General features: G+C 39.1%; 1 protein-coding gene across 2 annotated transcripts in view; it reads left to right on the forward strand.

Annotated features, from left to right (window-relative positions):
- Positions 1 to 12,055, forward strand: part of LOC117338139 — a 120,262-nt gene that overhangs the window by 94,931 nt on the left and 13,276 nt on the right. For both annotated transcript variants that reach the window (XM_033899356.1, XM_033899357.1), the window contains one exon: positions 11,530 to 11,737. In XM_033899356.1, the coding sequence (XP_033755247.1) occupies positions 11,530 to 11,737 (208 nt within the window). The remainder of the gene's footprint in view (positions 1 to 11,529; positions 11,738 to 12,055) is intronic.

The following is a 12,055-nucleotide window of genomic DNA, read 5'->3' on the forward strand; positions in this document are numbered from 1 at the left end:
AAATGAAGACTTAATGTATAAGTAAATTTAATCGTATAGATGACTGTCACTAGCTTGTCCTATTGTTTCTAAGTTTCCTCGGTAAAGGAGCTCTGACTTAGTACTTGTGTACTGAAAACTGTACATGTGGGACAGCGGGTTCACTTAGTAACCGTCCATCTGAAGACTACAAATTTGACAATTAATTTAAGAATTCAAAATTTTTCTTTTTTTCTTCAACTTGTTTAAAAATCACATCTCTCAATCTTAAGCTTATTCCACATTTGTACAGGTTTATTTTGGAGATGTGACATAAACTCCTGAAATTGTTTTTTTCCTCTTGAATAATTTAATAATTCATTGGAAGGTGGTAGCCAGGCAGACTGAACCCGAGGAGGCCCACACACCACTAGACAGTTTACACAAGCTAATTGTGGTTATATTGGCAATCAAACAGACCTCTCGTATATTTCTTTACAAAACCTTTCACCCAAAGGACAAACAAGTCGACTTGTCATTTACAAGACTCCAGCCCAATATGTGTAGAGTATTACGTCAAATACTTATCACATGTCACAAGAGATGCAATTCTAACACCCAGAAAAGGATTTTAAACATTTCCTTCAGACAAGGAATGTTGTCATGCTGGAATTACATTGAAAAGGCTGTCATTTCTGAAACATGACATCACTTTTCACCAAGGTCACTTAGGTACGCCTGGAACCAAGACAATGATCGGTATCATCAGTAGACGTTCGGTTTATCATTTAACACACACAGCAGGTGTTTTAATGTCCCCTGAAGAAAATAAGGCTTCATCTATTTGATCTGTCTTGGAAAAATATAATAAGATATTTGAAAAACACATCTATCTTAAATTTAAACTGCACAAATCACAAAAAGACAGATATAAACATATATACATTTATTGTATGCATAAAACATGACTGAACTTGACAATTTCCATTTAACAAACAGAACATATTACTATTAAACTTATTACATATATATTGTTTGGCAAAAAGGGCAACTCAGTTACTATATATATATTATAACAACTAAATATCTTTCTCCTGGATTGAACGATAAATACATGTATAAAAAATGGTAACTGACACCCAGGAGAAAGATAGTTTAGAGTCCAGTATGAGTCCTCATCTAAGAGTCTAGCGGACCGTCAACAATATGAGAGGATGAACAGTACTTGGCTAGATTATACTGATGAGTATATGAATGCAGAAGAGGACCACATCTGAACTTAACTAGGATTGAGCCGAATTCCCCATCACAGGGTAGCTTGCTGAGCTACCAGGTCTGGATGCGGAATCAGTCATACAGCAGTAAGATAATATAATTCATCCCGTTTATACTATTCCTCATCTCGGTGAAGCTTGCTGAGCTACAGGTCCGAATAAGGAATGGTGAGTTCCGAAAAAACTGACTTTGAGCAGGTTGAAAACAATATACCTAAATCTCATTCGTTGTAGCTTGCTGAGCTACACGCATGTACATACTTCCGAATAAGATTTAAGTAATAATTAATATGTAACTTAATTTGTAAATAAATTCCTAATTCTCCACCTATGTACCTCGGATGATACATCAGCAAAAAGCAGTAGGAATAGTATGATAACAATATAATACTTGCAATATAATGTAAAGATTTCTCAAGTATAATTTTTTGGGGATGAAAAGAAAAATTGAATCTATTAAAATTTTGAATGAGAGTCCTTTTGAATGAGAGTCCTCTGAGTCAATAATTGAATGAGCATAAAAGTCCCTATGTATATTAACATCGTAACTGAGCTACCAAGAAACAAAACAAAACACCATAGTTAAGAGTGACATATATCTAGATAGAAAACATCATCATGTAACATGTATAAAGCTTTAACTATCTCTCGCTTCCAATGCCCATGCCACTGAAAAGGTTAATTAAAACCGGTAGTTAAAATCTGGTTGGTGGCAGGGGATGGTGGTGGTTGCTGATTAAAACGCTGCGTTAGCCATTCCCCACTAAAACAAAAGATGCTGCCAAATTCTGTTGACCAATCAAATCACTTATTGACCTAGGCCTGCCCGGCCCCGATACTGTATATCATAACCGTAAACAAACTGGCCCTACTTGGGCCTATCTATATTGTATCACTCTGAATAAGTCAATATGCCTCACAAGTACTTCTTGATAATTATAAAGATCAAGGTTTATTAATATATGAATTAATAAACATAGACTTATGATTTGTCAGTTTAAACTTAGCTTATATACATAAGCTTCATTTTAAACTGCACAAATCACAAAAAGACAGATATAAACATATATACATTTATTGTATGCATAAAACATGACTGAACTTGACAATTTCCATTTAACAAACAGAACATATTACTATTAAACTTATTACATATATATTGTTTGGCAAAAAGGGCAACTCAGTTACTATATATATATTATAACAACTAAATATCTTTCTCCTGGATTGAACGATAAATACATGTATAAAAAATGGTAACTGACACCCAGGAGAAAGATAGTTTAGAGTCCAGTATGAGTCCTCATCTAAGAGTCTAGCGGACCGTCAACAATATGAGAGGATGAACAGTACTTGGCTAGATTATACTGATGAGTATATGAATGCAGAAGAGGACCACATCTGAACTTAACTAGGATTGAGCCGAATTCCCCATCACAGGGTAGCTTGCTGAGCTACCAGGTCTGGATGCGGAATCAGTCATACAGCAGTAAGATAATATAATTCATCCCGTTTATACTATTCCTCATCTCGGTGAAGCTTGCTGAGCTACAGGTCCGAATAAGGAATGGTGAGTTCCGAAAAAACTGACTTTGAGCAGGTTGAAAACAATATACCTAAATCTCATTCGTTGTAGCTTGCTGAGCTACACGCATGTACATACTTCCGAATAAGATTTAAGTAATAATTAATATGTAACTTAATTTGTAAATGAATTCCTAATTCTCCACCTATGTACCTCGGATGATACATCAGCAAAAAGCAGTAGGAATAGTATGATAACAATATAATACTTGCAATATAATGTAAAGATTTCTCAAGTATAATTTTTTGGGGATGAAAAGAAAAATTGAATCTATTAAAATTTTGAATGAGAGTCCAAGACTCAGTTAAATGATACTGAATTGAACTGAGTGCCCCAAAAATATTAGTAAATGTTATAGGTAAATTAGGGGTATAAGCTATATATTGTTAAGCTATACCCTAATTAACATTACCTTTAGCCAATACCATAGATTTCTGAGCTTGCCTAATGGCATCCTGTGGCGTTCTGATGTATCTGCAGTAGGCATCAGATGACCATCTTCCTAAAACTTTGATCATATGATCTTCTATGTTGACAGCAGCCGCAGAAGTAGCTGCGCCAATCCTGAATGAATGCCCATTATAATTTGTTGGGTCAATACCTACACATTTTAGAGTGTGCTTAAACATATTAATAAAGGTATAACGTGATAAAGCATTGCCATCTCGAGTCACAAACAAAGGATCTGTTGAAGACGGACCATGACAAATGATGAGTCTTGCTGCGACATACTTGCTACACACCTTATGTGGGCAAATATCATGATCAATTTTGAACAATTTAATGGCTATACCTTTCCTGAAGGGGTCAGTTTTTGACGACTTCAGTGTCAACACCACACAATCTTGTAAAATGTTTAAGTCTTTCATGCACAAATGAATAGTAGAGTCAAAATTGTTATTTACAGTGAACTCCCCACATCTAAGGAAACCAAAAAATGCAACTGTACACACCGTTTCCAATAACAAATCGTTGAAATTCCCATTGTTCTTCCTCAAGAAGTCACAAACTTGTTTCAAAATCGTAAATGTAACAGGGTAACGTGGTTTGACAGGCTTAGCTTGTGATCTTTTGATACCATTCATGATGGAAAAAAGACGAGGCAAGTCTGTTCCGACTGGATAACTAATGTTCTGTTGAAGACACATGAAACGAATGCCACAAATATATAGTTTAACTGTACTGTAAGATAAGTTATTAGTGAAGCAATTCGCGGCAAAATAAATCAACAAGTCTTCTGTCACACGAATGTCTTTAACTGCACTTGCACACACTATAACACCTGTCATTAGAAGGAATCTAATAAACAAGTTGAAACCTGTCTGATACGTCGATCTGGTGCTGGGAGCTATCGCGGAATCCCACAACTCCTTAATTACAGGCTGGAGCTCCACAAGATGTGTGCTGGAGCTGGAACTGTGCGTGGGTACTTGCAGGCTGTTGGAACCAGGTGTCGAAATTTCTGCAACTGTAATCGAGACAGAGAATCAGCAATCACATTGTGTCTACCTGGGACATGTTTAGATAATATGCAGAAATTATGAGTGGCAGCACACAAAGTTAGTCTTCTCATAAGTGGCATAATGTGAGCTGATTTGGAGCGGCCTTTCTGAAGAATAGCCACTGTAGCAGAGTTATCACACATAAATACGATACGCTGGCCAACCCATTTGTGACCCCACAATAATGCTGCTACCACAATCGGATAAAGTTCCTTAAACGCGATAGATAATTCATCTACTTGCGACACTGATTCACGTAGACTTGTAGGCCACGGTTCAGCGAACCACTCTTGTTGAAATATACCGCCAAATCCACGAGTACCTGATGCATCTGTGAACAGACGCAAGTCATCAGAAGTTATAACTCGCGTATTATAGAACATAGACACACCATTCCAATGTAGTAAGAATTGCCTCCACATTCTAATATCCTCTCTACAATCATTGTTTATCCTGATATAATGATGAAGGTGTTTAACTGTGGTAGAACATCGAATCAGGTGGGAAACGAATGCTCTACCGGGTATCACGACTCTACTTGCAAAGTTGAGGTGACCAAGCAATTGTAGCATCTCCCTCTTGGTACACGATGACTTACTTAGGAAGTCAGTCAAGAATTCTGTAATTCTTACCAATTTGTCCACTGGTAACCGTGCCTCCATATTGATAGAATCCAAAATAATACCCAAATACTCTATGACAGTTTCTGGTCCACAAGTTTTGTGTTTGGCCATAGGAATATTTAATCTGTTGAAAATCAGGTAAAGTAGAGCCATGTTGCGTTCCCCACATACGCCTGGGCCATCGAAAGTGATGAAATCGTCTAACAAATGCATGATGTGGGAAATTCCGTAATTGTGCTGTGCTATCCAACACACGGCTTCTGATAGGGTGTCAAAAATCTTAGGGCTTGATCTGCACCCGAATGCTAGCTTGTTATAAAAATAATAGCTTCCCTTCCACTGAACACAAAATAAATGCCACTGACTAGGATGAATAGGTATCAGTTTGAACGCGTCTGATATATCAGTTTTACACATTGTAGTATTTCTTCCTAATGATTGAATTATATTAACCGCATCGTCTATCTTAACATAGCTTAATGAACATTGTTCTTTGTCGATAAGTTCATTGATGGATGGATGATCAGTATCTTCATGAGGGGAAGATAGATCCACGATCAATCGAGGTTTCTTTGAGTATTTCCCAATAGCAACTCCAATGGGGCTGACTCTGTAATGCTCGAATGGAAGTCGTTGGAATGGTCCACATAAAAACCCTTTCTCTAACTCGGAGGAAATAAGAGTATCTACTATGGTAGCATTATTGTTGGCAGATTGTAAGTTCTTACATTCCTTAGTGGGAAGAGAGGTAGTTGACACCTTTGTATCAAAACCTTGCTTAAGTCCTTCTATTAAATAGTCCACGAAATGCCTGTCGGGATGGTTCTGTAATTCTTCGGCTAACCTCTCAATGTTTAAAGGTGTAGAGGGCCTGTCAGGCATAACCGTTTGTCATTGTTGTTTGTTTTTCTTACACGCATTAGCTCCATGGTTGTTGGCTTGACAATTGGAACACACGTGTGCAAAGAAACAATTGTCTCCCCGTGTGCATTTACCGTTGTTGAAATTGTTACAAACTTCTTGGCCATTGACTTTGATTTTAGGACGGCCATGCTTATCCACATCCTTTCGCCCTTGTTGCTGTTTGTTGTTATTCCACGATTTGTTACGCTGTTGTGGACAGAAGGGTGTTGAATGAGTAGTCAACCCACACAAATTGCAAGTATTGGCTTTGGTATTACCAATAACCATATTCAGTAGGCCATTGTCTTTCACTGCCCAATCTACTTTAATGTTGTTATCCCTCAATGCTGCTGCTGCCCTTGCAGAAAATTGGCAATGGTAATCGTAGAAACGAGGGCCATAAATATTCGAAATTTCTATAATGTTAGCCTCGTATGTGTCTAATTCTGGTCTGCGGTCCGGGAATTTTGTACACAGTACTCTTTTGTATTTTCCAAACGCAGTAATGAACTCTGCTATGCTCAAAGCTTTATTCAGGCGTGGATCCCGATCTTCATTCTGATTTATGTTTATACTAATACCATGTAACCCCCCGAAATCGTCACCGGCATTCCGACACGTCTCAAAACGGGGAATTAACAGGCTAGCTAGATTGATATCTCTACCTTCCCATATCTTCCTTTGTGTGTTCTCCGATACGACATCGACATGTGGAATACATTCGGCGGGTACGCCATATTTTGAACGAGGTAGACTGTACCCACCTGGATTCATTGACGTGGCAGAGATCCTGTTGCTATCGCATTCATTGTTCCTCATCGCCGCCATAGCTGTAGATAATGTAAATCCTGAGGAAGCATGTCCACTGGTGATTTCACGGTTTGTATTCCTGCCATTCATCATCGAAATCACAGTTTGTTGCAGCTCGATGACCGTTTTTTGTAAATTTTGCACATCTGTCATGGGCGCCGCCATATTGGAAATATCCCTACGCGTTGTGCTGCTGCTATCGCCACCAGGCGGGGATGTTGCGCGGGCCGACTGATCACTACCTGACTGGGATGACTGTGCGATTTGGTCCGCTTCTGCACGTAGTTCCTCGGTCACATTAGAATTATGTTGTGAAGCACTACTTGACGGTAAATCGTCAGTCTCATTATTACCAAGATCTTCCTCGGAAGCATTATTCACACGAGGTAATATTTCATAGTTCGTTGATTGGGTTCCTCTATTCACATTGTCCAAGTAGAGATTGCGTAATGCCGTTTTGGTCATACCCATGAATGAGCCGTGAATTCCTAAATTTTCCAGTTCACTTTTTAGTCTTTGGATAGTCCAATTTTTTGGGTTGTTAGAGTCCCAAGGCGTATTATTAGATCGGTTCCTGCGTTTGCTGGATGAAGTATTGTCCTGCCTTGTCGATGCCATCGTCTCGGTTTTCGGGGGGGGAAAGGGTCCGAACAAAAGTGGTTTCAGCAACTGCTATTAAAACAATCCACAGTCGGCAAACTTCTCAAATAGAGAGAATCTCAAATGCTGAAGTCTTGTACCGTAAGAAATATCCATGATTTAAATTCGTAGATGTTGTAGATGAGTGGTTATAAATTGCTGATTAAAACGCTGCGTTAGCCATTCCCCACTAAAACAAAAGATGCTGCCAAATTCTGTTGACCAATCAAATCACTTATTGACCTAGGCCTGCCCGGCCCCGATACTGTATATCATAACCGTAAACAAACTGGCCCTACTTGGGCCTATCTATATTGTATCACTCTGAATAAGTCAATATGCCTCACAAGTACTTCTTGATAATTATAAAGATCAAGGTTTATTAATATATGAATTAATAAACATAGACTTATGATTTGTCAGTTTAAACTTAGCTTATATACATAAGCTTCATTTGAAATACCTAGCTGTGACTTAGTATGCTGTTTTCTCATATATGCCATTTTTTTCTTAAATTGTGGAGGAAAATGCAGAAGCAGTTGGATCTGCTTCCTTTGTCTTCCCCAATGAGAATAGTTTTCATTATTTTGAAATGATTTTTAACACAGTTTTTTAGTTTTGAAACATATGTATTTTAGAGAATTTTGCAGTTGACATTGAATTGTGAATGTTTGTTAATTCAATTTAAGATGGAAGATATTATGGAACTACACTTCCTGTTCTCGTTTGTTATTTTATTTCCTAAGCTTTCCTTATACTGATCAATAAAATTGCAGCATGTTCGCAGAAGATTTTGCATCATTATGACAATGTGTAGGAAAGGGCTGACAGAACCGCATTTATTGTTCCATCTAAATCAATATACATCATGCTGCATTTGTAGGGATGGAGCTTTGAATAACCCTCGTCAATATCATACTTGTCAATATCTGTTTCTATGTTTCGGGATAGAAACTGAAATGGAGGGGGGGGGGGTGGGGTGTGAAGTTTTCAACATACTGGCTGAAACCCAAATGTGTAAACTCCTTTGCTGTAAATGTTATGAATTTGTTATTATACTAAAATTGAATTTTAAATACACTGCCACCATAAAAAAAAAAATTTATACTCTTTTAACTGGTTGAAATATTATGATTGCATCAGAAACTTTACCTTTGGTCGATGACAGTGACAAATTCTTATGAAAATAATACACCACCCCGATGGGTCCGAGTGAAGGGTCAGGGACCAATTTTTAAAGATATTACAAAAATGCCCCCAAAAACCCCACAATTTTCAAGATGTACCATAACTTTACACTCTACGAATGATCCCTTAAAAAAAAGGAGGAAAATACACACTCTATTTAACGATTCTTCTAAAAAGACATATTGCAAAAATATTGCATTTTGATGATTTGTAGATCTTTAATATCCATATGAATTATTAGCGAATTATAAAAGTATATCATGATAAGTTATCAGACAAAATTTACAATAATTATTACAGATTTACTGAATTCCAAAATATTTTCTGTAAAGTTTATATAAACTTACGGATGCCAGTGTATAGGCTGAATCAGTTGACTTGATCCGAGATGTATCTTTGTGCCTGTGACATTCTCCAAAATCTGCATGGAAATGAAATGGATTTGTGTTTGATTCAATACACCTGACAATGAGTGCAAAATGAATATAAGATGAAACAGCTTATAAGCTTTATAAATGTTCATGTTTTGAGCATTAATCATATTTTATCGATTTTCACACTGGAAGCATTCTGCTGAGTGATTGTTTTCTATGGTAAACAGTTTAAAGTGTGGTAGTACTAATTCATCATGACACTAATCTGTTTTAAGTAATTGATTATATGTGATAAAATTTTAGGACACCAAATTAAGTAGGTTTTACAGTAATTAAATTTACCAATAAATTAGTATAAAATTCATTGTTTTATTGCGCTTTGATTTACAGGTCTGAATTCAGTACCATTAGGGTTACTCAAAGTTTCGTTACTATGAATTACAGCAATAAGCCTATACCTGGTAATTCAGCCAGCCCATACCTGGTGATACAGCCAGCCTATACCTGGTAATTCAGCCAGCCCATATCTGGTGATACAGCCAGCCCATACCTGGTAATTCAGCCAGCCCATACCTGGTAATTCAGCCAGCCCATACCTGGTAATTCAGCCAGCCCATACCTGGTAATTCAGCCAACCAATACCTGGTGATACAGCCAACCTATACCTGGTAATTAAGCCAGCCTTATATACCTGGTGATACAGCCAGCCCATACCTGGTAATTCAGCCAGCCTATACCTGGTAATTAAGCCAGCCTATACCTGGTAATTCAGCCAGCCCATACCTGGTAATTCAGCCAGCCTATACCTGGTAATTCAGCCAGCCCATACCTGGTGATACAGCCAGCCCATACCTGGTAATTCAGCCAGCCCATACCTGGTGATACAGCCAGCCCATACCTGGTAATTCAGCCAGCCCATACCCGGTAATACAGCCAGCCTTATATACCTGGTGATACAGCCAGCCCATACCTGGTAATTCAGCCAGCCCATACCTGGTTATACAGCCAGCCCATACCTGGTAATTCAGCCAGCCCATATCTGGTGATACAGCCAGCCCATACCTGGTAATTCAGCCAGCCCATACCTGGTAATTCAGCCAGCCCATACCTGGTAATTCAGCCAGCCCATACCTGGTAATTCAGCCAACCAATACCTGGTGATACAGCCAACCTATACCTGGTAATTAAGCCAGCCTTATATACCTGGTGATACAGCCAGCCCATACCTGGTAATTCAGCCAGCCTATACCTGGTAATTAAGCCAGCCTATACCTGGTAATTCAGCCAGCCCATACCTGGTAATTCAGCCAGCCTATACCTGGTAATTCAGCCAGCCCATACCTGGTGATACAGCCAGCCCATACCTGGTAATTCAGCCAGCCCATACCTGGTAATACAGCCAGCCCATACCTGGTGATACAGCCAGCCCATACCTGGTAATTCAGCCAGCCTTATATACCTGGTGATACAGCCAGCCCATACCTGGTAATTCAGCCAGCCCATACCTGGTTATACAGCCAGCCCATACCTGGTAATTCAGCCAGCCTATACCTGGCAATTCAGCCAGCACATACCTGGTAATTCAGCCAGCCCATACCTGGTGATACAGCCGGCCTATACCTGGTAATTCAGCCAGCCTATACCTGGTAATTCAGCCAGCCCATACCTGGTAATTCAGCCAGCCCATACCTGGTAATTCAGCCAGCCTATACCTGGCAATTCAGCCAGCACATACCTGGTAATTCAGCCGGCCTATACCTGGTAATTAAGCAAGCCTTATATACCTGGTAATTCAGCCAGCCCATACCTGGTAATTAAGCCAGCCTATACCTGGTAATTCAGCCAGCCCATACCTGGTGATACAGCCAGCCTATACCTGGTAATTCAGCCAGCCTTATATACCTAGTGATACAGCCAGCCCATACCTGGTGATACAGCCAGCCTTACATACCTAGTAATTCAGCCAGCCTTACATACCTAGTAATTCAGCCAGCCCATACCTGGTAATTAAGCCAGCCTATACCTGGTAATTCAGCCAGCCCATACCTGGTGATACAGCCAGCCTATACCTGGTAATTCAGCCAGCCCATACCTGGTGATACAGCCAGCCCATACCTGGTAATTCAGCCAGCCAATAACTGGTAATTAAGCCAGTCTTATATACCTGGTAATACAGCCAGCCTATACCTGGTAATTAAGCTAGCCTTATATACCTGGTAATTCAGCCAGCCCATACCTGGTAATTCAGCCAGCCCATACCTGGTGATACAGCCAGCCTATACCTGGTGATACAGCCAGCCTATACCTGGTAATTCAGCCAGCCTTATATACCTAGTGATACAGCCAGCCCATACCTGGTGATACAGCCAGCCTTACATACCTGGTAATTCAGCCAGCCCATACCTGGTAATTAAGCCAGCCTGTACCTGGTAATTCAGCCAGCCTATACCTGGTAATTAAGCCAGCCTATACCTGGTGATACAGCCAGCCTATACCTGGTGATACAGCCAGCCCATACCTGGTAATTCAGCCAGCCTATACCTGGTGATACAGCCAGCCTATACCTTAGGAGAAAAAATACCATGCATAAAGAAAAAATGTCAAGCTGACAGCACCCAATACTGCCATCATTTTAAATGCTGATTTTAAAGTTCTATTTTCTGTACTTTACAGGACATACATATTCCTGGGGCCTAAGTCGACCAGACCTTCTCACCCAATGTTACCAGGGAACCCATCCAGTCACAGGCTACCTGGGACCCCTCGACCCAAGCAAGAATGAGACGTACCGTTTCCTGAAAAACCTTTTCAATGAGGTCCTCCATGTCTTCAAGGATGAGTACATTCATTTGGGAGGGGATGAAGTTCCCATGACCTGCTGGTAAGGGCAAAAAAACTGAAAGAGAAATACTTTCAATCATTTCAAAAATTTCCAATTTGAGAAGCAAATCAATAATGGTAGTCTCTTTCAGGAAACAGAAATTGAAAGTTTGAGATGAGTTCTAAATTCTGTTCAAAAAAATTTAATTCAAAAAATCTGAAAATTGAAAATTAAATTCTCTAACAAATAATGTGCTTGAAAGTTGATTTTGAAAATTGAATATTATGTATAATTTTGTTGTAAGACAATGTTGCCTTACTTTTTGGGGTTTGTTGAGCTACAAAATTTTGACATTTGCTAATATTTTATTCAGTATAG

This window comes from Pecten maximus, chromosome 11, assembly GCF_902652985.1.
Source record: "Pecten maximus chromosome 11, xPecMax1.1, whole genome shotgun sequence".
NCBI lineage: Eukaryota > Metazoa > Mollusca > Bivalvia > Pectinida > Pectinidae > Pecten > Pecten maximus.